Raw genomic sequence first — 25958 nt, 5'->3', positions numbered from 1 at the left:
CCTCTTCCCCGTTGATCAAAGCAGCCTTCACCATCTTCCATCTCCATCAGCAAAAGACGAGACCTGTATCCAGTAAAACGATAGGCATGCCTAACCGATATTTCACAGATATGTTGTTCCGCGCGAGTGGCCATGGTCGGCCGAATGCACGAAATGTCGCCACCATGGGTAGAAAACTGAGCTAGTGGCAGAGTTGTTGACACAATTCACCACCACAAAAGGATTTTTTTTAACTTTCTTAATTTTTAATTTCAAAAATAAACTCTTTCAAAACTTGTTTTCAAAATTTGAACACTTTAGCCACACCAACCAAATTAGTGTGGCGAAATTACACTGGCACATCCATCTGGCTAGTGTGACAATGTTATTTAGTCACGTTTATCTAGCTAGCGTGACAACGTTATTTAGCACCACCACCCAAGCTCGCGTGGTAAGATAAAACTATCACGCCAAGTGTGTGTGGCGTGTCAGTATTCACATTAGGTGCGATAGCATGGTTAAAAGGTTCAGATTCTATAAATAACTTTTGGGAGGGTTTGTTTCAAAAATTAAAAATTAAAAAAGTTCAAAAAATAGAAAAAAAATCACACAAAAGCAACGGAGATGGAGTAATTAGAGCAGGTATAATAGCAGACTATAAGCCAGCTATAAACACATTTCGAGAAAATAAAAAAGGAGAAAGAATAGCAGCGGACTACAGATTTTTTGTAGCAAGCTACAGCATGGACTAAAAGATGAATATGTGTATGATAGATGGGACCAGATATTAATTATTTAGTACTAGTAATGTGCCCGTGCTAACGCTACGGTGATATCTTGTAATTCAAATGCTGTACATCCAAATTGCCAAAAAAAAAAACTTCCACGTACCGCTGTTCGTAATACAAAGTATAATACACATAAACCACAATAAGGACATAAGAGCCATTTTACAATCCACTTGATGTTCGATAACTATGCATCTTTGGAAATGGCATGAGAAGGGTAACAAATCTAGTTAAGTGGTATATTAGGAAAATTGGTTTCAGTGGCAAGGAATTGTCTCGATCATCTATATTATCTGCATAATATGATCACTGCTTCAGAAAAATATTATCTGCATACTATGACCACTGCTTCAGAAAAATATTATCCAGATCCCCACAAAACCTTAACAATTCTGATTGATCCAGTATGTAGGAGAATACTTGGATATCTATGTATGTGTTCAACTTGAAATGCCTTGCTTGTGCTGCAGAGAGGTGAAACGAAATCTTAAGAACTATTAAGGTGTTTCAAAACAAACAAAAAGGCTAGGCCTTGAACAACATAAATCAGGTTCATTTAAATTTTTAGCTTGCTCAATGTTTTCCTAGGCAAGAGTTAGCATAAACACCAACTTTAAACAATACCATATCTTAAGGGGAATCATGTTTGATCATCAAGTGGGGAATAATGCAACTATTGACAATCCTGCCAATTAGGTACAACACAAAATCATGTAAATCAGTGTATCATTTTTCAAAAAAGATAAGTTGATCAAATCATGTAATACCAGTCAAACCACACATCAGTCAAGCTGACCTCACCGCCCCAGAGGTCGCCGCTTCCCTGGCCCTTCACCCGAGCAGCACCTCCATGTGCCCTACAACAATGATATAGGCCTCCGCCTCTGCTGTCATTGGCTGCCTTGTAAATAACACTCGATGTAGTTCAATAGATGTCAAACCACCTGGTTAAACATGAGGCACATGATTTTTTTTGGTAGAAACTTGGAAAAGAAAACATTCCGAAATAGCACAATTTATTTGTACTGATAAATCGAAGATTATTTGGAAAAGAATACATAGAAGTAAGGAATGAACTGGATATGAAGAACATGATCTGAAATATGGGACCTGATCACTTAACATGACCTCAAATCGAGCAGTTCATGGGACTCTCATTCTCCCCTTCCCTACAAACATCAAGACAAACCACTAATATTGTACTGACAAAATTTGTAGCCTTGCTTGGGTAAATCATTGCATTTATTATTAATTGTTATACAACACTCCAACGGAGAACAAGGTATTTAGGTTAAAAAGATCAAGATAATAGAGCTTCGACATTTAGAAAAAAAAAACGTGCATATATAACCCTAATAATTAACTATTTGCCTAATGGAGAGCGGTGGCGAACTCATCAGTTCGGCCATCATGAATTGGTTGTAGAGTTTTTTTAGATAATAAATGTGACTCATATTTGCTTTCTCCGCTCCATTGCTCACCTATTCACTATCTATCAGTATGAAAAATGGAGCCACTCTACGGCGAGGAGAACCAAATTATACTGGAGATTATATCATTAATTACCTGAGTAAGCATTAAATCAATCACCTACCGTGCAATGTGCAAATGGGAATCTAGATCATCATGAGGCAATAGCACATGGGAACTGAAAAGGGGACGAGGCGTGATATTGAAACTGACCACATGTCGTAAGGTTTAGTAAAGTCATAGGCGGCTAGAACTCATTCCAGCCTGGGGCTTGGCAACATCCTGAATTTGTAGTGCGACGGTAGGAATGGTGACATCCTGTTTAGCAAAGAGAGGAAGTAATGTTTATTCTTCTGACATATAAAGTCAGAATTTGAGAAATCAAAATGGAACAATCCCATGCCTTTCTCCTTGCCCTGATTTCCTAGTCGTCAATCCACTGCCCTTCTCCTTGCAAAAAAAAAAAAAAAAAGTGCTGCACAAAAATCAAGTTGAATTTTCATTAAGAAATGAATTCAGTGATTAGGAGTAGATGAGAAAACCAAGCTTAAAACGTGAATGTAAGTAGCAAATGGAGATGTATTTTTAGGACGGAAATATATAATAAAGCATTTTCTAGATGTTTCCTACATTAAAGAAATAATGTATCTACTATTTATATGTTCTGCTTAAATTTACATTCATGAATATAGTTTAAAGCAATGTTTATAAAAAGTCATGTTATATGTTTTTGGATACCACCCATCTGTCCTATTTATATGCGCGTGTTTAATTTGTATTGTCAAATGTCGTCACAGCATTAGCATCGAATTTTGCGCATTTTATATTGGGCATAGTAAAGAATTAAGGAAAAACCAAAACTACCTAACACTAATTTCTCACTTCCATTGTATCTTATCAAAATAAGTAACTGTGAGCATGAGAAATGCAGTGCTAAATGTAGCTCCCGTAAGCAAACAAAAGGTGGAATATATTTTATATGGTAAGAACACACAAATTAGCAGCTTCCAAGCTCTGATTCCATGGCCATAGCTAAATATTACAACAGATTTTGTTACTTTAATCATATGGCCGCTGCATCTCTTCTCACGCAGAAAAAGGATCCAGAATCTCTTGTTAATAAAATGCATGTTCTGTTCCGTTTTCACATGTCACCGTACAATTAATACACAGAATCAGGAATTTGAACCGTAATGATTGAAGGAAAGGGATTGAGCAATGATTACCGTGTTCACGTCGTGGTGGAGAGGGCTCCGGTGGCTGCGGTGCAGAAGGGGGCGAGAGGTGAGGAGTCCTGGCGGCGGCGCAGGATCCTTGCCGGCGCGAGGGGCGCTGTCAATCTAGAGGCGGGAATCGACGGCGGCGCGATAGCGGGGCGTCGGCGACACGAGGGGTGGGGGATCGACGGCGCGTGACGGTGCGCGATCTGCGCTTGGTGGGACGTCGGTGGCATCGCGAGTCGATCGATGCGGTCGCTGTGATGGGCGCTGACGACATCAGTCTGGAGGTGGGATTCGACGGCGGCACAATGGCGAGGCATCGGAATCGACGGTGACGACGGCGCAATGGCGAGGCATCGGAATCGACGGTGGCGGCGGCGTGAGTGATTTTGGGGGGGTGGTGGTGCGCGAGAGGCAGAGAAGAGGGGAGAGGGAGTCGGGTGCGTGCGGAGGGGAGAGGGGGCACGGCGCGACGACGATGACGAGCGCTTGGTCTAGGGTTTTCTATGGAGGATGCGCGGCGGGAGAGAGGAGTTGGGTGCGAGAAGGAGAGTGGGATCGGGGGAAGCGCGCGGAGAGACGTGCGGGCGTGGGGCGAGTGGGAAAGATGCGATGGGATCCGTGAGACGATCCGATCCGTTGGTTCTATCGCAGATGATACATGCCGTTGGATTTGATGAATGAATACGTAGGTGTAGGTGTAAGAATGAGTTGGTGAATTATAGGGTAGATATTCTCTACAAGAGATTCATGTCATCATATTTTCCTACTTAAAAGATTAAATGAAGCGAGAGAGCAAAGCTATCTACTAACATGGAGATAGTCTATAGAGAAAAACGAGGCAATGGATTAGAGAGCTATAGATACCCATGTAGACATACCATTGAAGTGGTTTACTATTAATCGATTAATCTATTGCTAAGATGTACATGTTTTATAGATAGCACCTTACTTTATCATTGCGGGTGCTCTTATAGATAACTATTGTATGAATTGGCTATTAAGTTATGATTTAGAGGCTGTTTGGTTGGTTGCCACACTTTACCACGCCACACTTTAGTCATGCCACAATTTTTTAGGCATGTGTTTGGTTCGCTGCCGCAATTGTGTTATGCCACACTTTCTTAACTTTGAGACCCACGTGTCATACTCTAAAATTTAGAGCTAAGCATGCCACACTTGTGGCCAACTATTTCTAAGCCACATTTGTGCCACCATGCCACAACTAATTTAAACTTAGTTATAATAAGATTAGACATCAACCAAACATCCCTTAGAGCCATAAGTTGCCTATACTATTAAACTTGCTTTCATCCGTCTTCAATGGGCCTCGTTTTTGAGACCTCTCCGCCGTCATTCCAGGAATGACGCCTCCCTGCCCTCGTCGAAGTACGCGCCGGTCGGGCCGCCGTCCGGCAGGAGGGCCACCGTCACGACGTTCCTCCCGCCCTCCTCGGGCGTCAGGAACCCCGAGTTGATGGTCATGTCCGTCTTGACGTAGCCCGGGTGCACGCAGTTGACGCGCAGCTCCGGGTGCCTCCTCGCCAAGATCCTCGTGTACGCGTTCATGGCCACCTTGGCCATCTTGTACGCCACGAACGGCGCCGTCGGCCACCCGTGCGCCTCCAGCGCGCCGGCCTCGAAGTCTTTCAGGAAGCTGTCCAGCACCTCGTCCAGCCGTTCCTCGGTGAGGTTATCAACGTCGTCCAGCTCCTTCCTCAGATCCTCGTTGTTGACGAGCCACTCGATCAGGAGTAAAAAACAAAATGAGGAAACCTCGATCGATTTCGATTTAATTTTGCCTTAATCTTGATGTTGGAACACAGTGTGATCAGTTTGAGGAACCTACTCTTAGTAGTCCAGCGTCGGAGGAGACGTTAACGATTCTTCCTTCGCCGGAGGATTGCAGGAGCAGAGGCAGCAAGGTTTGGATTACAAGCTTCGTGCCGTAGTAGTTCGTCTGCACGCCGTTCTTTGCGGCGTCGTACGTCTCCCGGCCTTGTTTATTCAACCATTCAAGTCTCTGTTGCTTGTCCATGCCAACGAACTGTTGCGCGCGTCAACAAATAAACTTTGTTCAGTGTGACTTACAAGTTACAACCAACTGGTTCTACGCTGAAGTCGATCAGCCAATTCAGTAATTTTGGTGACTAACTGAATTTTTACGGGCAATCGCAATCCGGCTAATATATAAATCATGCGTGAACCCACCTGTTCCTCGTTAGTATCTACTCTTTGGGCGTGCTCCATCCCGCTAACTGCTGCGTTATTCACCTGCAAACAGAGCACATCTCCTCTCACTGGTCAGGCCCGAAGCAGAGTTGCTGTATCGATAGAGCAAGGAGAAGGAGAGCTTACCAGTATTTCTAGCTTGCCAAAACGAGTCGTCAAGAAATCAGCCAACCGAGAAACGCTGGAACTGTCCGTGACCTCCAGATGATGGAAGATGACACAGGAAAGGCCCATCCCTCTGAGCTTCTCGGCGGCCTCCACGCCCCTCGTCTCGTCCCTGGCTGTCAGAACAACCGTGATGCCGTCGGCGGCCAGCTGCCGGCACACCTCCAGCCCGATCCCTTTGTTGCCGCCGGTGACCACAGCAACCCTGGCAGTGACGCGGCGGAGCAGAACGTGTTACTACGGAGTGGGGAATTGCCACTATTTTTGCGGCCGTGCATGGCTCCAGAATCCAGATTACAGTGTTTCTGCCAAGAAACTAGGAAAATCGCACGAACCTTTTGGTCGGGAGGCTGGAGATGTCTCCTTCCATTTTATGCCGCACAAGCTACTACTACTGATGCTCTCTTCTCTGATAAAAGCAGACTGGCGAGTGGCGACTATATACTCGGTCTGTAGTACTGCCCTCTAAGGTCAGTAACATGTGGATCCGTTAAATCCAAGGTACCAACCACTGAAAATGAGAGGATGATATTGCATGGGATCTTTTTCCATCGGACGCAATAGGCATCGAGGCGCACACATTGATCTATGATTTTATGGCACACATGACACATCATCATTCAACAAAGCATTTAGAATTGTATCCCCGCAAAAAAAAATGCATTTAGAATTGTAGATCCTCATTCTGAATCCAACTAGAACTAATTTCTGGAAGAAAGCAAAGAAGGTTTCAGGGGAAATTCTCACCTGCTTCGTAGCGTCCCTGGAAGAGCTATTGCTGATGAAGTAGTGCCACGGTTTCTGTTCTGTCCGCAAGCAGTCAAGCAACGATATTTAAACCGCGGCATGTTTCACTCCAGACATCTAGCAACTACCCAGTATAATACGGTAAAGTGGTAAAAAAAAAAAGCAAGAGGACAGAGCAAATAAATTGTGCTGCCAAACACAGTTTGTTGCCACCATTTCCAGAGAAAATAGATAAAATCATGATATCGATGTAAAGCTCTACTATTTCAACTTCAATACATCAGTTTGAGTACACAAGTCAAAACTACATTGTCTGTTGGGCACAACTACTTTGACAATCTCTTATTCTGAAACTATAGGTTAAAGAAAGCAGAAACTATGATCACACAAAAGATGCCTCGCCATTCCGATCAAAATAAGCACCTGTTGGACCATCATCAGGCAAGAGAGCTACCTTTACGGAGTTACTAGCACCCTCTTCAGGTGTCAATACTCCCATGTGCATTGAGATGTCAGTCTTGACATAACCAGGTGTCAAACAGTTGATACGTAGTGTAGGGTACTTCTTGGCAAGAATCCTTGTGTATGCATTAAGGGCAGCTTTGGCAACTTTGTAGGCGGAAGATCCACCGGTTGGCCAACCATGTGCTTCTATTAAGTTCACCTTGAAATCGTCTAGGAACAAATCCAACAGCTCCTCTAGTCTCTTTTCAGTAAGACTGTCGATGTCATCGAATTCTTTTCTAAGATCTTCACTGTTGAAGTTCTGCTCAAGAAAAATGATATGATTCAGTGAGAATTATCAGTGCAGATATGCAAGAAACATGGGAGGGCAGGATAAGAACTTCCTCATTTCATTTAATCCCCTGTAAATGTAATTCCTAGTCACTATTTTAATGAACATAAGTTTTTGACGATGGTATATATCCTGCACATAAGGAAAAAAAAAAGGCAGCTGCATACAAAGAAACGTGTTACACTGCATGAAGATCATAGAAATGCCTTTCGCAAAAGCTCGCAGGGAAGAGAAGAGTTGTCCTACAAGTTTATATGAACAAGGCCCCTAGACAATTTAGCTTTCTAGGGAATCAAAAAATAGGAGGCATAGTTAATCATGCTTCTGTAGAAATATATTTGTATAACTTAATACTGAAGACAACTAGTTAGTTACTTGTCCAGTGTAACTGCAGCAGAGTTTATAACTTACTCTCAGTAGTCCAAATCCTGATGACACGTTAACAATTCTTCCCGAGGAGGATAACAGAAGAAGAGGAAGTAGTGCTTCTGTGACAAGCTTGGCACCATAGTAGTTTGTTGTAATGCATGATTTAGCTTCATCATAGGTCTCCTTTGAATTTTCTCTCATCCATTCAACTCTCTGATCTACATCCATGCCTTCAATCTGTCCATGCATAGAAAGGGTTAGATGTTCTATAAACCTATACCCATGCATACTTTCTTGTTTTGTCTCATGCACAATTTTTTATAGCATGCACAGAAATATAGTTGTGTACAAAAGATGGACAGGTTGTAGGCAAAAAGGCACCAAACAGTTAATAAATACATTATTTGAAACATGGTGTCCTCAGGTATGTCAGCCTAAAACAATGATGCCTACAATAAATATCAGCGTGGCAAGTTTTAATGTACTTCAAGAAAAAGGTAATATTATATTTCTGCTATGGTTGATAGACAATAAGAAACAACTACAAACAACTATAGGGACAAATCAATTAAGTATAGTCTTTAAACTCTTGTTTGAGTACCTGATCTTTAACTTTGGCAACCAAAACTGGATCCCGATCAACACCTGAAATTCCTGCGTTATTGATCTACAAACAGTATGAAACACACAATTATGGTAGCATACATGCAGAGAGAATGATCTACAAACTATATGAAACACACAATTATGGAGTATATGATACTTTTTGTTTACCAGAACTGTGACTCCATACAGCTTAGTTTACTAGTGTATCAACAACGGGTGAAGTTTTCAAGAGCTGTGAAAACATCAGCTAATGTTAACTTCTATGAATTACAAGCACAATAAAATAAGCCCATGGCTGCCATGTCCCTTAACATTGAATCATGTACTAGTATTAACATTCATGTTCTTATAATATAGAATCGTTAATCATATGCACTTATCCAGTATAAGGAAATGATTCAATTTAGTACTGCATCAAGCAAATAACTAAAGTTTTGTGTTAACCTTTTATACTCAGTTTTACTTTTAAAAAACACATTTTATACTTAGTTTACCAAATTCAGTTCATGTCTGAAAGTTTGAACATAATGTAAAGCTCTCCCTAACGAAGTATGGCACTGAGTGGAACAGTATGAACTCCAATTTCACGAATTTCGGAGGCCCTAAAGCATCGAAGAGCCAAAATCACGAAGGGAAGCCCATACCAAGATATCAAGCCTCCCGAACTGATCCCGGACGAAATCGGCCAGCCGGGCGACGCTGGCAGCGTCGGTGACATCCAACTGGTGGAACACGACATCAGAATCGGCGGCGCCGGAGCGCCTGATGCCGTCGACCGCCTCCAGCCCCCTCGCCTCGTTCCTCGCCGTCAGGACGACCCTGAGCCCCCGGGACGCGAGCTGCCTGCAGGTCTCCAGCCCGACCCCTTTGTTGCCCCCGGTAACCAGCGCGATCCTGATGATACTAAGGCCACAGTGCCACGAACGCACAGTTTAGCGGCGGAAACCGGAAAGCTCCAGTACCTTCAGCTGGCAGTGGAAGGCGGGCGGGTGGTCGAGCGAAGTAGCGCGAACCTCTTGCTCGGCGGATTCGAGATGGCCGCCGCCTCCATCGTCGTCGTTCCTCCACGATTCGCCGCGGCGGGGCGAGGGATGTGAACTCCGCGACCGAGCAGATGGTTCATGAGTTCATCCTTCCGCTCCGCCCTTTCCCCTTCCTTCCTCTGGTCTAGAGCGGGCCGAGTCTGGCGAGGCCGTGGGCACGTGGCGTTTGGTTTTGGGCCAAGCAGCCTAGCCCGCTGGGCGCTGGCCCAAACAGGTGGAGGAGCTGTGGAGGACACAGATACGGCCTGAATTGCTTGCAGGGCCATAAATCCATTATTTCCTGGGCCATCCTTGTTAGTTTGTGTTGAAGTCATATGATCATATCTCGTGACCAACTTGGCATACATATTGGACACAAGTTCTATCAATCCTCCACAAAATTTTAGATTCGAACATTTGTCAGACAAGAACAGGTTTTCAGAATCTTGGTGACCAGCACACTAACAGCTGGAGGTTAAAGGATTGTGCATTTGTTTAGAGCATATAGAGATTTTGTATTCCTTTCCTAGGATTACCGTCTACTACCAAATGCTGGAGGCAGGATTGTTTAAGGTGACCCATGTTCTGTGTGTTCAGTGGACTACTGACTGTAGTGACTACTGAGCTGTCTATTGCAGTTGTAGATCTTGCAACACGTGGGGCAGTATCAATTATTTTGCTTCGTAATCTTTACAGCTGGTCGCTGACTATACGACTGAGACTATGCAGCTATGCATATTATGATCGAAATTAAACTCAACCGTTGGCCATTATGGCCAACCTTTTGGGTCGTGCATATACGGCTAGTCGGCGACCTCACTGGAATGATAAAAGCCATATCTTTGCAATGTAGATATGTACGCATACGGCAATACGTCATGGCGAGTGTCCTATGTCTACGTTTATCAACTCTGAGCTTCATCGGATAAAATGCTAGAAAGCCTGAAACACCTGAAAGCCAAAGTGGACCGTGGACTAAAATGCCATCTAAACGACAAAGTGAGCAGTCCATCTTAAACTCGGTGGGCTAATAAAGCCCTCGTTTAGTTCTAAACCTTTTTTAAAAAAACTTCAAACTTTTTTATCACATTAAAATTTTCCTACGTATACAAACTTCCAATTTTTCCATCACATTGTTTTAATTTCAACTAATAAAGCCCTTGTTTAGTTCTAAACTTTTTTAAAAAAAAACTTTAAATTTTTTTATCACATTAAAACTTTTCTACGTATACAAACTTCTAATTTTTCCATCACATTGTTTCAATTTCAACTAAACTTTTAAATTTAACGTGAACTAAACACACCTAGAGTGATAAACAAATCAGCCGAGCGTCCGAGCCGCCGTGACGCTATCGCAACTTGCACGTGGGCTTCCTAGCGAAACAACGGGCGTGCGTACGCCGTGCCGTGTGCGCACGTTATCCTAATCGCATCGGCCAATGCGAGAAAACAATGGCCGTCGCATTCACCCTGCCGCGTACGCACCACCCGCCGCCGGTGACGAAAAACGCCGTGCCACTACCCAACGATAACGTAATTTAGCTGGCGCCGCGAGGGCGACTCTGATTCCGTAATGGTGAGGGCTCACGAAGTCAAGCGCGAAAGAGAAGATTCTCACGACGCTGAAAATCTGAGATGCTAAATGCCTTCTCGAAGCTTTGCACACTCACTGTAATATACGTATTACTGCTTGATTGGTAAACTAATATGGGGATATACTGTGGTAATCAGCAGTGAACAGTGACCTCACTACTACGTAGTCACTAGTGCTCTACACTATGTTACACGATAGATGACAAGTCACCAGGAGAACGGGTTGTTGTGACCATTATTTTGCGGCGGCCTTTTTGTTTGTTTGTTCACCTTCCACCGGAGAGGCCGGACACGGCCGAGACGTCGGCGGACATGGGGCTGGCGGTCGACGTGACGGTGGAAGGGAAGGACATGGCGAACGAGTCGAACCCGTCGTTCTGCATCAGCGCCAGCATGGTGTAGCTCACCATCGTCGGCGCCACCTCCGGCATGGGTGCGTCGCCGTCCAGGTACTGCGTGACCTGGCGCATGGTGGGGCGCGCGTCGGGCAACGGGTGCGCGCACATGAGCCCCAGCTTGAGCGCCAGCCTCGCCTCGTCGGCGTCGTACTTGCCGCACAGCCTCGCGTCCACCGTGTCGAGGGCCGCGTGCCGGCGCTCGTGCTCCTGCACCCAGTCCAGCAGCACGTTCTGGTCGTCGGGCGCGATGCAGCCGAGCGGCCGCCGCCCGCAGGTGACCTCCAGCACGAACACGCCGAACGCGAACACGTCGGTGACCGGCGTCGCCTTGCCCGTGCGCACCAGCTCCGGGGCGAGGTAACCCATGGTGCCGACGACGTGCGTCGTCTGCGGGTCAACGCCGTGGTCGTACAGCCTCGCGAGGCCGAAGTCGCCCAGCCTGCCGTTCATCTCGCCGTCGAGGAGCACGTTGCTCGCCTTGATGTCCCGGTGGATGACGACCTGCTCCCAGTCCTCGTGGAGGTAGAGCAGGCCGGAGGCGACGCCCTTGATGATCTGAAACCTCTGCCCCCAATCAAGAACAGGCTTGGTCTTGTCGTACAAGTACTTGTCGAGGCTGCCGTTGGACATGTAGTCGTACACCAGCAGGAGCTCGCCCTTGCGCCGGCAGTAGCCGAGCAGCTGCACGAGGTTGCGGTGCCGGAGGTGGCCGATGCTGACGACCTCCGCGATGAACTCCTTCATCCCTTGCTTCGAGTCGTGCGACACCCTCTTCACGGCGATCTCGAGGTTGGATTTCGCGAGCACGCCCTTGTACACCCTGCCGAATCCGCCGGTGCCGAGCAGCTGCTTGTTCTTGAACCCCTTTGTCGCCTGGTAGAGCTCCTTGTAGGAGAAGCGGTGCGGTCCGAACTCCACCTCCCAGTCCTCCCGCACCTCGGCGTACCTCACCCGCCTCCGGACGAACAGGAAGGCGGCGATGACCAGCGCGAGGACGAACGCCGCGGTGGCGATCGGGAGCACGATCTCCAGCACCTTGGAACGGGGCTTCGGCCCGAACCGCGGCAGCGCCGGGAGGCTTGAGGTGTGGAGAGAAGGAGCGGCGCCGTTCTGGGAGAAGCTCCAGCCGAGAACGTAGTGCCGCGTGTAGATGACGCCCGTGGCCGCCGAGAACCCGACGTACGCCGTGTCGGTCACGACGGACGAGAGGTTGACGGGCGCGGAGATGAGGGGCTTACTGGGCTTGGGAACGTCGAGCGGCGCCATCGTCACGTTGAGCACCGTGGTGGCGCCGTCGTAGTCCACCCACACCTGCATCGGCTGGCGGCTGATCAAGCTCAGATTGTTGAAGGCCCCCGTGGCTTCGTCGTAGTAGCCGGCGCTGTGGTTCTGCACGGACTTCATGCTGTTGATGTCGACGCCGATGTGGTTGCTGTTCATGTCCTGGAACTCCGGGTTGAGCATGGTGTCGAGCTCGACGGCGAAGATGTTGTTATCGGCGTTGCCGTTGTCGGTGACGTTGAGGATGCCGAGGTACTGGCCGGCGTTGAAGGTGGAGAGCCGCGTGCTGGGCGCGACCACGAACGCCATGCCGTTGTCGCTCAGCACGGTGAAGTTGGACACGATGGCGAAGACGAACGCGGCCGAGAAGGACTGGACGGCGCCGCCCGCCGCGCCGCCCCGCAGGCGGATCGGCGTCGGGTGGAACGCGTGCCCGGCCATCTGGTTCGTGCCGTTGCTGAGCACGAGGAGGCCGTTGGGCGCCACGGCGGCCATGCCGTCGAGCGTGAGGTTGGCACCGCCGAAGCCGTTGTAGGTGAACTCGTCGGCGGCGAGCACGCCCCCATGATCAGAGCCAACGACCGCGAGCAGGAGGAGGAGGAGCAGCAGCAAGCGGTGATTACCCATCGGGAGATTTGCTTCCGTTTGGGAGTTGCAATTAGCACAGGGCATATGATGTGTAGTCACCGCTATTCGAGTCATAGCATCAAATGTCTGAACAGAAGACTCGCTATTCGAGTCAATGCATGAACACCGGACACCAACCATTATCCCAGGTTTACTGGTTGTGTGTGGCATACTGGCAGTGGCATCACATCGTTCACACTCCTCGCTACACTACACAGACAGACAGACTGCACCGGCCTTAGAAATATCGTGCTCGAGAGGGAGTTGCAACTAACACAGGGCATATGGTAGTAGTTCTACTCAAATTGGTTACAGATGAGGCCACAAGGGGCGTGCATTAAACAATTCAGATTTCGACGATCCTGCGAATCGTAGTCAAGGAAATACAGATAAAATAGTATCATATCATAAGCAACAATTAAGCTGAGTTTGATAGGAGTGAGCGGTTAAGCGTCAATGCGTCACAGTACAGTACAGCACAGCGAAATGAGGACACACTAGGCAGCAAACTACGACGAAATTGGGTTGGTGACGCACTGACGCCCACTCTTTTGACTCATCCGCAGCCATTTCGCCCTTCTTTTTTCTTCCTTCCGAGGAAAAATATCTCGTCGGGGTATCTCATCTCAGTGCAGCATAAAGAAAAAGGACCCCATCACTGAACATAGTCAAATGAAAATGTCATGTTTAAATAATCTCGCTAGGTAGCTTGGTGGTGCCGACTCGCGATTCCAAACACCTCAACGACCCTAGAAAATGAGGCGAGTGGAACGGACAAACGAGGTGACCCACAGGATATATCAGCCGGGCTGATGAAATGGCAGTGATTAGCCGGATGACGAAGCTTCGTGCGGACGCGGCCGCCGGGCTGTAGCTGCAACTGCAGGTCTGCACGGGCTGTGCCTATGCGTGCTGTGTGCTGGGATGCTGGATCACATTCACAAGGTACGAGTAGTTGAGAGGCGAGCGCCCGCCGCGTCGATAGTTATGGCGTTCTCGGCGACTTTGTGCGTGTTTTGTGGGGGCAGGGAAGCCGGCAGCGGAGACGCGGCCGGAAAGGAGGACCGGACGCTTGAGACCGCTGACCTTTGACCCGCATGATCGGCGGTCACTGTCTCGTTGAGGCTAATTGGCATCCGCATCACGGCAATACACATAGCGTCCACTCCATTCCACACCCCGTTTCAGCCGTCGTTTATGATGATCGCGCAATGAGTGAATGAAGGGTTGGTGATCTTACTCGAGAGAGAGGGGAGAATTTTTACTCCCCTCGTTCTCACGACACATCACCAATCTGTACGAGACTGAAAGTTGCAATCGCGCCCAGACCGTATCTAGACTACTGGGTTTTACATTTGGTCCGCTTCACACGCACCAACAGAAGGAAAAAGGAACAGGTGGCTGAGAGTAACCTGAGTTAAACACCGGGGCCGTGACTTGACTGACACAATAGAAGCAGCAAAGCTTGGGCATTTGGTGAGGCACTGATTGAAGCTCAGCACTAGGCGAAGTGCAGGGCATGGTGCTTCCCAAACCAGAAATGCCGTTCTTTGTCCTGCTCCTCTTCCTCGGCCTCGGCTGCCTCCGCCCGGCGGCGGCGACCGACGAGCGGTTCGTCTTCAACGGGTTCACCGGCGCCAACCTCAGCTTCGACGGCATGGCAACGGTGACCTCGAACGGGCTGCTCATGCTGACCAACGGCACGAACCAGCTCAAGGGCCACGCCTTCTTCCCGTCGCCGCTCCAGTTCCAGAGGGGGCCCAACAGCACGGCGATGCAGTCCTTCTCCACGGCCTTCGTCATCGGCATCATCGGCGCGTTCGAGGACCTGAGCAGCCACGGCATGGCGTTCATCATCGCCAAGAGCAAGAACCTCACCTCGGCGCTGCCGGGGCAGTTCATGGGGCTCGTCAACTCCGCCAACAACGGCAACGCGACCAACCACCTCTTCGCCGTGGAGTTCGACACCATCCTCAACTCGGAGTTCAACGACATGAGCGGCAACCATGTCGGGATCGACGTCAACGGCCTCAACTCCGTCGACGCCGACAACGCCGGGTACTACGACGACGGCACCGGCGACTTCAAGAACATGAGCCTGGTGAGCCGCAGGCCGATGCAGGTGTGGGTGGACTTCGACGGCCAGACCATGCAGGTCAATGTCACCATGGCGCCGCTGGAGGTGGCGCGGCCAAAGAAGCCCCTGCTGTCCAAAATCGTCAACATCTCCTCCGTCATTGATGACACCGCCTACGTCGGCTTCTCCTCGGCGACCGGCATCCTCTTCTGCCGCCACTACGTGCTCGGCTGGAGCTTCAAGATGAACGGCGCCGCGCCGGCGCTCAACATCTCATCCCTGCCCTCCCTGCCGGTCACGTTCCCCAAGCCGCGGTCCAAGACGCTTGAGATCGTGCTGCCGATAGCCTCGGCGGTGCTCGTCTTCGCGGTGGCCGCCGCCGTGTTCGTGTTCATGCGGCGGCGGCGCATGTTCTCGGAGCTCAAGGAGGAGTGGGAGGTGACGTTCGGGCCTCACAGGTTCTCGTACAAGGACCTGTTCCACGCCACCGACGGGTTCAGCGACAAGCGGCTCCTCGGCATCGGCGGGTTCGGGCGCGTGTACCGTGGCGTGCTCCCGTCGTCCAAGGCGGAGGTCGCCGTGAAGAAGGTGGCGCACGGGTCGAGGCAGGGGATGAGGGAGTTCGTGGCGGAGGTGGTCAGCATCGGCCGGCTCCGGCACCGGAACCTCGTGCAGCTGCTCGGCTACTGCCGGCGCAAGGGCGAGCTCCTGCTGGTGTACGACTACATGCCCAACGGCAGCCTGGACAAGCAGCTGTACGACCAGGGCAAGATCACCCTGAGATGGGCGCAGAGGTTCCGCATCATCAGGGGCGTCGCGTCCGGGCTGCTCTACCTCCACGAGGACTGGGAGCAGGTGGTGGTGCACAGGGACATCAAGGCCAGCAACGTGCTGCTCGACGCCGACATGAACGGCCGGCTCGGCGACTTCGGCCTGGCGCGGCTGTACGACCACGGCACCGACCCGCACACGACGCACGTGGTGGGCACCATGGGCTACCTGGCGCCGGAGCTGGGGCACACCGGCAAGGCGTCCAAGGCGTCGGACGTGTTCGCGTTCGGGGCCTTCATGCTGGAGGTGGCGTGCGGGCGGAAGCCCGTGGCGCAGGACGCGCGCGACAACCGCGTCGTGCTCGTCGACTGGGTGCTCGACCGGTGGCGCGCCGGGGCGATCACGGACACGGTGGACCCGCGCCTGCACGGCGACTTCGTCGAGAGCGAGGCGAGCCTCGTGCTGCGGCTGGGCCTGCTGTGCTCGCACCCGCTGCCCGGCGCACGGCCGGGGACGAGGCAGCTTGTGCAGTACCTGGAAGGCGACGTGCCGCTGCCGGAGCTGTCGCCGACGTACCAGAGCTTCAACATGCTGGCGCTCATGCAGGACCAGGGGTTCGACCCCTACGTCATGTCCTACCCGATGACATCCACCAGCGCAGGCACCTTCTCTGACCTCTCTGGAGGTAGATGATGACCCGTTCCCATCAGCCGGATGTAGTTAATCAGTACCTAACTAGTATCATCCTGTTTTGTTTAAGATCAGAACTTTGGTGTTGTTATGTTTATATCTATGATGTAAAGTGGTGTTACGAGAATAGCTCAGTGTTCAGATAAGAGCTGAGAAATAACAGATCTGAAATTAAACATTTCGGGCTTTACCTCCCACTATAAATTTTCTCCTCTGATCTGATTGTCGACGTCTACTGTCTGCACCCTGCCCGTACTCTCATAATCGAGATGTTGAATCCCTCGTAGGCTGTCTTTAGTTCCATACCAAAATTGGAATTGGAAGTTTAAAGAAATTAAAATAATGTGATAGAAAAATTAGAAGTTTGTGTCTATAGGAAAGTTCGATGTGATGAAAAAGTTAGAAGTTTGAAGAAAAAAGTTGGAATCTAAGCATCAAAATTGAGGACCCGGGGAGTCTATACTTTGCAGATTTCGTTCAGTGGTAGCTTATTCAGTTTTTTCCCCGAGCTCATCTTTTCCAGTTTTTGTCCATTTGCGGATCACGATTAGTGCTTCCAGTTACTAGACAAAGTGATATGTCTGCAAGTTTCTTGCTTCAAGGACTAAAATTTCTGGATAAACATGCTTCAATTATGCATTGAAGCAAACCTCAAAACTTTTGTGGAACATGTCCTTGTAGGAGAAATTGCGATCAAATTTGGTCATGGTCTTGTAAATATGTACATACCTCTTTCTTAAGTAAATTTGGTCCGCCTATTTTAGGCCGGCCCGGCTAAAAAAAATTTGGTCATGGTTCACTGGACAAGAGCCAAACAAGACCAAATACAGGTACATGAACAAACAATTTTAAAGGGTGTATAGTTGAATCTGTAGCATTCAAATGTGCATGGAGATTCATGAGTGGTTGAGATACTGTTAACAAACTATAGAAAAATGAATGAACCAGTCAAAAACAATTTATTGGCAATTTTTATATCTAAGTTATTCGCGATTTAAAAACCAAGGCTGGCAAATAGACTAAAATACAAAAACAAAATTAACTCCAAAATTAAGTTCCAAAATACAAATTTTAGCTACGGATGATAGACCAACAAACTGACGATGAGAGCCTTCTCACGAGGTAGAGGACCTCCTTTGGCTTACATATTCTAGCTTTGAGATAAGGCACGAGCTTTTATTTCGCTCCAGTAAAATATAAAAATAGGTTTGTTGAGGAGTTAGGTATTGGTGTACAAGTTTAGTTCATTTGACCTTTAATAACCTTACTTATTGCAAGAAACTGAATTTCTGGAAGTGTACAAGATGACAACCACGCCATAATTTGTCTACTGCAGCAATTGTCTTAGATATGGTGATATAATAAGCTAACCCAAAAGAATTACCCGTGTGAATCGGCTTTAATTTCTGATGTCAACGGTGATGCAGACTTGGACACTTGGTGCTTCCAGAACCCCGATTTAAGAACCTGAGAGATCGAGACTGAAGCCCCACCCATAGGTGATGTCCAACAACCAAACAGAATATTATCCTATTGTGTACACAAACAAATAGAAGAAAACGTCAGTCCAAAAACAGTTTTAGATTTTAAAAAGGAACTGAAATATTAAATGTCTCATTCTCCAAAATTAGTAAAACAGTTCATATGCACAAACTGTCAACAAGTATACAAGAAACTGGCAAGCAAATACTCAACAATCAAATGGTATGCCAATTTGCCATGACGAATTAAAGCATTTGGGATATCGTCCGAGTAATACAATCAATAGATCATAAGGTCTACTGACTACTTGAACCTTTTTAAAATAAAAAGTACATTGTTTCAACAAATAATACATGCCCCAGCCTTGGCATCTGAATTAGCAGTGATAATATGTAAGCAACAAAAAGCAATGGTGTTCTTAGTTCCTGGCATGGATCAAATATATATTATCAATCCAGCCAAAAATACATGTCCCAAAATGCTTCAGAGAAGCTCTTTAGTGCTCTTACATCAACAACATCTGTCATAACAACTTCCCAAAAATGTAGGGCGCTCCAGACCCAACGATAACAATAACTTGGTCATTATAGATCACAAAGTACAAGTTCAGTCAAAACTGCAAAGTATTTGTTTCGTAATATGGTAGATCCTTCCAAACCAATTCATAAAACTGGTATGGATTCCAGGCAGGGGCTGCAAAAAAGCTTCAAGTCAGAGACAATGACAAGAAAATGCAAAAATAATTGTTACCGATTTAAGGGATGAATGCCACTAGGCAACCTATCAAAAGTGAAAGCTACCAATCTGGATATAAAAATGTCATACACTCCTAGTTTAAAGAAGAGATGTCCCATCAAAAGTGTGGGTCACTCACAGTCCACAATGCCAAGTTGGCGATTGATAGTTCTGCAAAATTTGGACTTGCACCATTGATCTCAGTAATTATTGTTATTTGTGTTTCTTGGGTTAGACATTTCTCAGTTAGTAGTTTTACAGTCGCAGGGCTGACAGCCAAACAACACAGTCTCAATTTCCATCTAGAATTCTTGGAGTCTCTGGTAGGTATGTCAACCTAACACAAGTGGGCATTGGTTGGGTATTCGACTATCATGTAGTTCAGACTCAAGCAATGTGCCCTTTTCCTAGAGATACCTAACAAGGTATTGACAAACTTTACTAGGTATTTAAGTAGGAGTAACTTTTATGGAGTTGGAATAATGGGCACTTTCAATTCTAACACAAATTTAGTTTTTTGAAATCCAAGTTAATGTGTTTTGCAGCTGGGAACTTCCAAATGTCATAAAAAATTAATTGCATGAACACAAAGCATTTTTTTCACTACTTGCATGATTGCAGTACAATGCAGCTGAAATAAATACCTGTGTAACATGGATGTTAGAAAAAATCAAGGTGTTCAATTCCTATTTGAAAGAACGAAATTGTAGTACTCTTCCCCATATAGTTTCCTGAAAATACAAGAAAAAACTATGATCTACTGTAAATAAGGATGTGCCAATTTAATAATATAAACAAGCAAAAGAAAGAAAAAATCCACCAATGCAGAATTTGGTGCTTTCATGGAGAAACACCAGGATATGATTTACTCTTTTTTAAGATCTTGCAGACCTCTCATATTGATTCATTCAAACCACCACTAATTGAAAAATGATTTGAGCCTACCAATAGTAGCCATTGCAATTTGCAAGTCTAGCTGTTTTCTAAAAGGTGTTGCCCTGTTGTTTGCTCACTGGCAGCAGTGTGCAAGGCCAGCCCCAACACTAAGGCTCTGCCATTATATCAAACTTGGTCCAGCACGTTTAGCAAGATATTGTTCAACAAAACACCAATAGACTATAAATCCAGAGTATATTAAAACATTTCACAGTCTATTTGGTAACATTAACATGTGTAAATCATATGAAAAGCGCTACATGTGAAAAGGTTGAAGTACAAATCAAGGAACTCAGCCCATATGTTATTGCTATCTACTTGGTTCACATAAATTGATAGTTAACATCAAATAAATTTGGATCAGGCTGAATGGAAAGGCTAGAAAAAAATGATGATATTTGGCATGCAATGTACTATAGACATGCAACCTGATCTAGGATAACAAAATTGGACAGCACTATCCATGCAGTAAGAGATTTGTTTGCCTACCATCTAGAATAGACGGGAAAAGAATATCTATATATGATGCCCAATAAACAACTGAACACAGCAGTCATGGATAATTATGAAAGGGGAACAAACAGAAAATGGATTCCACTTACGCTAAATCAGCTATTGTATCACACTTGTTCACACCTTTTCCTTCAGGGAATTCAAGGCAAGAATAGTGCATTATCATTTCTTTTATGGTTTGTTTTGTGCTCTTCAAATCATTGTCCCACAAAATACTCTGCGGAAAAGAATTACAATGTAATGTGATGTCAATGAAGGAAATAAAGCATAAAATTATTATTAATTTAGATGTTAGGGCAAAGAAACCTGTTTTAGCCCCATGAAAAATAGGACAACTGAGAGAGGAGATGCTAACATAATAAAACTTTGACACTGAAATAGGAATGGTGTGGGAAGAACAATCAAATACCTTTCTCACGTACTCTCTTTTGACATCCTCCCAAGGTGTTTTTCCTTTGGGACAAAAAATTGAGGCATTCCACATGGCACCTCTGGCAACCATTACAGAAGCGGCACCTGGCAGTTGCAGAAATCAAGATACAAACCAATAAAAAGAAACACAAAAAATAATATCTGGCAATGCAATGAACTCTCCAAGTAACAACAGTAGCAATTCTGACAACCGCTAACAATCTCTAGTTTCCAAGAAATGCTATGATACTCATGGTTGCTCATAAATGAATATTGTAGTCACTGAATTTTTCAGATGTTCGGTTTCCTATGGTATTTAGGAAACACTCGCAGTACATATAGATTGCTTTGGGTAGTAGAAAAGTAAGCTCAATATTGATAACTGGTAAAGGAAGAAACACAAATGGGACAAATTTTAGATTCATTTCTATATCTCCCTCTGTTTGCTATACTCTGCCAAATTATAGATTTATAGTAAAACTGAACAGACAGCTACTTTACTAAACAAAGAAAATTGAGAAATGTTAACTGAGCATACAAACCTGTAGCATCTTTAATTCTTTTAAAATCCTCATATTCAAATACATCTCCATTAGCTATAACTGGAATTGACAGTGCAGACACAACATCTGCAATCTCATCCCACTTAGCAGGATCTCTTGGTCTGTCTTTGACCTTTCTGCATGTGTAAAGGAATCCAACATCAGGGAAATCAATTAACAAAAAAAGACATATTAGGGAAGATTGAAAATGGAGAGTTGATATATGACATTATTCTGCAGCATATTCATTTTAATGGTTGCAAAAAAGAACTTATAAAATATATCTCAAATGTAGTCAATTGAAGGCTCAGGTGTTTCGGAAAGGAACATGGAAAAATGCCAACCATTCATTTGAACAGTTCATGGATTTTAGCAGCATCATTTAGGATGGATCCTATAAATATAGTAAACAAGCCAAATAGCTGTGAATATCAATACTATTTTCACCTTGGATTCTTAAACATAGGGATTTCAACTAAATGGACAATTGGAGAGAGAAAGATGGTAAATTGCACATTATAAAGTAGAGTGGATGAGTACAATTTTCTATCAGAACTCAAAAGTATGAAGCGTAACTAACCTTCCATGGACAGCAAGGGCTGGAACACCAATCTTCTCAACTCGGCGAGCCAACTCCACAGTGTCCTGGCGTGTGTTCAGAAGACGGATTTTACATGTCACGGTAGTGTCCAAGTTCCTCCGCAATGTGGTCAAAATCTACATGATGTGATTTGCATACTTGATAAGTGAATGAATTTCTAGAATATTTAAGTAATAAAACAAAACAGTAAATTTGAGTACATCATGAATAAGCTCAGGTTTGGAGAGTAATGCGGCTCCCATTCCACCACTAAGAGAGAAAGATTTGGGACAACCCATGTTGATATCTATAGCAGCAACATCGTTACACCTGGTAAGGATGAAACTGTGATCAAAGAAAATATCTAAAGCAGGGGCGGTTAAAACAATTGATCCGATTCCTTGATTAATTGAAACAATTCAAACAGCAACCATGGTATAAGTAACCCAATGCACCTAGGAATTTTTCATGGAAAAAGGAAATATGGATTTATCCACTCATTGGAACCTATATTATTTTACTTCAGAACTTCAACCGTAAATATTTTCAGAAATAAGACTTACACAAGCTGAGCAGCTTTCAGTGCCCTCACAGCATCAGATGTTCCCATTTGGAATACAACCCTATCCCTTTCTTGTGGGCAAGTACGGAATACTACAGTATCAGTCCCTCTCTCCAAAAAATCAGTAGTACCAAGAGATTCTGAGTAGCATTGATAAAATTTATTAGCATGGAAGGATTATACGACACAGAAAGAACAAATCTAGACAGTAGTGGAGATAATAGAGATCAAATAAATGGAACTGTTAAAAGTTCCCCAATTTCATAGGAAAAAATCAAGAAGCTTACTTCTTAAAGGCATCTAACTCTAAATTTGTTATCAAAACATATATTTTTCATGATCTTCAATAACAACCATGTACCATCAATAGTAATTTAAGATTTTAAGATGAACATTTTCAATCATGTACTTCAAAGGCAATATTATAGGAGTCAGGTCATCCCAAAAAAGATAACATTATGCCAACTGCTTAACAAATTTTCTGAGAAGAACTTAACTGTTAATACAGTTGCATGCGAGATCATAATAAAATGCCAAACACCAATTGAACTACAATACCATTTGTAACACGTTCACACTTCAAAAACTTATGATCTATTATTTCTTCTCCGTAAGTGATATCAGCACCATATTCAGCAGCCAGTAGCCTAAACGGCAGGGTACCCTGCAAAGGTAATTGGAAGAATAAGGAAATATACTTCATACACCTTTCAATTAAGAGGAAACCTCCTGATTAGGTGTGTAGGATAAATACTATGTGTTCAGCAATCCCATCAAGATAATTTATTGTTATCTATCTAAAAATGATACAGTAAGCTGCTAGCAGAAATGGTCAGATTTGAAAAAAATACTGCATTCAACAAAACTATGCTTTGCCCCTTTAAATTGTACTTCAGATACTATCAAAACATCACAGATCCAAGACCCAAGCAAAGAGGTAAATCAGATCACGAACATAGAAGCATGCTACTTATTAGTTATTACTATTATTTGTTCACTTTCAGCATAAAACCGAAGCGTATATGGTGATACAACATGGTTTCTCACACATGCAACAAGACAGAAATACTAGGCTCCAGTTCTCTGGAGAGCTGAAACTGCTGCTTCCAACTACAACTAAGTCTAATTAAATTTCTAAATTGAATTTCTAACTATAACTCGAGCAATCGGGCTCCCAAAAGCTCACAGCCCTCGCCCACGGAACAACCCGCCGCGGGCGCACAGAGACGTGCTCGTCCACTCCGCGGGCGCACGCGAAAACCTAGAGCTCGCAGCTCTAGCTATGAGGATGCCTAAATCTAGGATCCAGATCCCCGGGCTAAAACTCGGATCCTAATTCCTACGCTCCCACCTCGTACGCCGCCGCCGCTAGAGTTCGACGAGAGCAACCTCCCAGTGGATGCTGCAGCGGTTTAGGGGAGAAGGAGGAGGGGCCGGATCGAGAGGAGAGGTTTACCACGCGAACCATGGGCGCGAGCACCAGCTTGTCGCGGTACTCCATCCCCGCCGCGCCGCCGCCGCTCGGCGGCTCCGAATTTTTTTCCCCGCGAAGTTTGGAGAGGACTCCGCGGCGAATTCCTCCTTGCGTACGCGAACAGGGCACCGCGTCCGCTACTCCTCTCCTCTGGCTCTCCAGACCTCCAGCCCTCCAGAGTTTCTCTCACCCGTCCTTATATGGGCCGGGCTGATGAAAAGCCAACTTCTCCCAGACATAAAAGCCCCCATTTGGGCTGTTGTGGCCCACCAGGCTAAAGCCAACATTTGGGTTCTGTAGCACATTGGTAGCCTCGTCATTTCGCTTATACTTATATTAAAATTTAAATTTTAAAACTTACTTTTATAGTTGATTTTTGTCAACGAGTGATAATATCACTCGCGGACCGGATGAAAAGAGTATTGGGGTACGTTGGAATATGGGTCTACGTAGTACGATATCAAAACAGACAAAAGACAAGGATTATACTGGTTCAGGCCCCTTAGCAGATAATAGCCCTAGTCCAGTTTATATGGATTGATGATGATGAGAACAGATTACAAAGAGAGTAACCGAAACAGGCGATACCGACGAGATCGTAGTCGAGGGATTCGGCAAGATCTCTCGGCGAGTCGGCTCCGTGGACTCCGGCTTCGTAAACTTTGGTGGGTGTGTTGGCAATGAGATGCGATACCCTTTGCCTCTCCCTAGGGGTCCCTTTTATACTGTGGAATACCTTGACCCCAAGTAAAACTTGGAGATATGTAAACCGGCACGATATACTAAAGGTTTTACCCTTTCCGAATAGGACTTCGGCAATTCCTTAACTCATAGAGATATTTTCTATAATCTGAGGCAAATTTCTAACGGCGTATAAGGGAACCAACCGTATACGTGAGGGTATACCTTATCAATATATATCATAAGTCGTAAGATAGAGGGTATGCTTTATCCGTAACCCTGACAATTTTGTGGGTATTTTTACAGTAGTTTATCATACTATATTTTCTTTTGAATTGCTAAGAGCACGTATACTATAAAAAGTTTTATCTACAAATTATTATTATTGCTAATAAGCCGTTTGGATAAAAGATAAGTGTAAGCGAAACGATGAGGCCTTTGATTAAGGTAGGCCGCTTTTTTATTGCATTGATTGCTAAATAACATCTGGGTAATTTTTTTTGACAAATTAGGTTCATTTTAAAATAGATTTCAATTCATTTTTATTATCGTCCAATTTTACTTCGTCATTCTTGCGCCACCTTATCGACCTTCTTCTTCTCTGGTGTGTGTTCTCCGGCCGGTCTCCTTCACGGCGCTGCTGCCTCACGCTGTAGAGCAAGCACGAAGTAGTGTTGATCGTGGTGTTAATCGCGGATAGGATGAACGGCCCTTTTTGTCTTCTGAGAAAGTGTGAGATCGACAGGACCAGAGAGGTCCAGAGTGCAGAGTGCCAGAGTGGCCATAAAGATGAAACGTAGCATTAATTTCATCGAAATCGATCAGCGACATGGAACTAGGGAAGCTACTGTATTAGATTGGTATAGATCCCAGTATCCCACAGCCACACTGTAAAAGATGATGAATTCACACCGGCACTGTGTCATATCTCTCCGTCACGACATCTACACAAGTAAGTAATTCAGCTATACAGCCAGAAGCAAAGCAGCTTGGCTAGCTTTTTGCACTGAGATACAAAACCATACTACTGTTTCCACATATGCGTGCATGCATGCACCATGCACCATGCGACCACAGAGAGTTAGCTGACCACCGGCCTCTCAATCATCTCGGGCTAGCTGGACAAACATCAATCCACGCCTCAGAAAAAGGTTCACCCCGTCTTATTTAGGAGAGCACCAGCGTCTACCTACTTGTAGTGTCATTGGCCC

General features: G+C 45.7%; 5 protein-coding genes and 1 long non-coding RNA gene across 12 annotated transcripts; 1 reads left to right on the top strand and 5 right to left on the bottom strand.

Moving 5' to 3' along the window:
• Positions 1-743: 743 nt before the first annotated feature.
• LOC107280751 (uncharacterized) lies at positions 744-4030 on the bottom strand. 5 transcript variants are annotated; one of them, XR_010740782.1, is made up of 7 exons: positions 3464-4030; positions 2641-2712; positions 2451-2555; positions 1878-1936; positions 1569-1711; positions 1392-1452; positions 744-1231 (listed from the first exon to the last, which is right to left on the bottom strand). It is a non-coding gene; the product is annotated as an uncharacterized lncRNA (long non-coding RNA). The 5 variants fall into 5 exon arrangements; XR_010740779.1 differs by having other exon boundaries at positions 751-1231; positions 1535-1711; XR_010740780.1 differs by having other exon boundaries at positions 844-1231; positions 1564-1711.
• A 653-nt stretch (positions 4031-4683) lies between these two features.
• LOC9271852 (salutaridine reductase) lies at positions 4684-6763 on the bottom strand. The gene is made up of 6 exons (XM_015780118.3): positions 6602-6763; positions 6190-6440; positions 5816-6059; positions 5669-5731; positions 5307-5504; positions 4684-5200 (listed from the first exon to the last, which is right to left on the bottom strand). Exons 2-6 carry the CDS (start codon positions 6222-6224, stop codon positions 4811-4813), a joined length of 930 nt encoding a protein of 309 aa, XP_015635604.1. The 5' UTR covers positions 6225-6440; positions 6602-6763; the 3' UTR covers positions 4684-4810.
• A 66-nt stretch (positions 6764-6829) lies between these two features.
• Positions 6830-9696, bottom strand: LOC4336492 (short-chain dehydrogenase/reductase 2b). Of its 2 annotated transcripts, none has more exons than XM_015780111.1 (5): positions 9386-9696; positions 9017-9275; positions 8368-8433; positions 7809-8003; positions 6830-7367 (listed from the first exon to the last, which is right to left on the bottom strand). In XM_015780111.1, exons 1-5 carry the CDS (start codon positions 9679-9681, stop codon positions 6984-6986), a joined length of 1200 nt encoding a protein of 399 aa, XP_015635597.1. In that variant the 5' UTR covers positions 9682-9696; the 3' UTR covers positions 6830-6983. The 2 variants fall into 2 exon arrangements, with proteins under 2 accessions (XP_015635597.1, XP_015635598.1); XM_015780112.1 differs by having other exon boundaries at positions 9017-9266.
• Positions 9697-11025: 1329 nt separating this feature from the next.
• Positions 11026-13313, bottom strand: LOC4336490 (L-type lectin-domain containing receptor kinase SIT2-like). Its single transcript, XM_015779985.2, has one exon. The coding sequence runs from the start codon at positions 13291-13293 to the stop codon at positions 11254-11256; it is 2040 nt and encodes a 679-aa protein (XP_015635471.2). The 5' UTR covers positions 13294-13313; the 3' UTR covers positions 11026-11253.
• A 1458-nt stretch (positions 13314-14771) lies between these two features.
• Positions 14772-17009, top strand: LOC4336489 (L-type lectin-domain containing receptor kinase SIT2-like). The gene has a single exon (XM_015779986.3). It carries the CDS (start codon positions 14813-14815, stop codon positions 16832-16834), a length of 2022 nt encoding a protein of 673 aa, XP_015635472.1. The 5' UTR covers positions 14772-14812; the 3' UTR covers positions 16835-17009.
• Positions 17010-17851: 842 nt separating this feature from the next.
• Positions 17852-24234, bottom strand: LOC4336488 (uncharacterized). 2 transcript variants are annotated; one of them, XM_015779988.3, is made up of 10 exons: positions 24049-24234; positions 23151-23256; positions 22594-22732; positions 22252-22360; positions 22031-22167; positions 21451-21587; positions 20907-21013; positions 20587-20714; positions 19693-19779; positions 17852-18361 (listed from the first exon to the last, which is right to left on the bottom strand). In XM_015779988.3, the coding sequence occupies exons 1-9, from the start codon at positions 24091-24093 to the stop codon at positions 19728-19730; spliced, it is 960 nt and encodes a 319-aa protein (XP_015635474.1). In that variant the 5' UTR covers positions 24094-24234; the 3' UTR covers positions 17852-18361; positions 19693-19727. The 2 variants fall into 2 exon arrangements, with proteins under 2 accessions (XP_015635474.1, XP_015635473.1); XM_015779987.3 differs by lacking the exon at positions 17852-18361 and adding an exon at positions 18519-19006.
• Between the last annotated feature and the right edge of the window lie 1724 nt (positions 24235-25958).

This window comes from Oryza sativa, chromosome 4 (assembly GCF_034140825.1).
Source record: "Oryza sativa Japonica Group chromosome 4, ASM3414082v1".
NCBI classification, from domain to species: domain Eukaryota; kingdom Viridiplantae; phylum Streptophyta; class Magnoliopsida; order Poales; family Poaceae; genus Oryza; species Oryza sativa.
The sequence above is the reverse complement of the archived record's forward strand: the minus strand, read 5'-3'. Positions and strand labels throughout refer to the sequence as shown.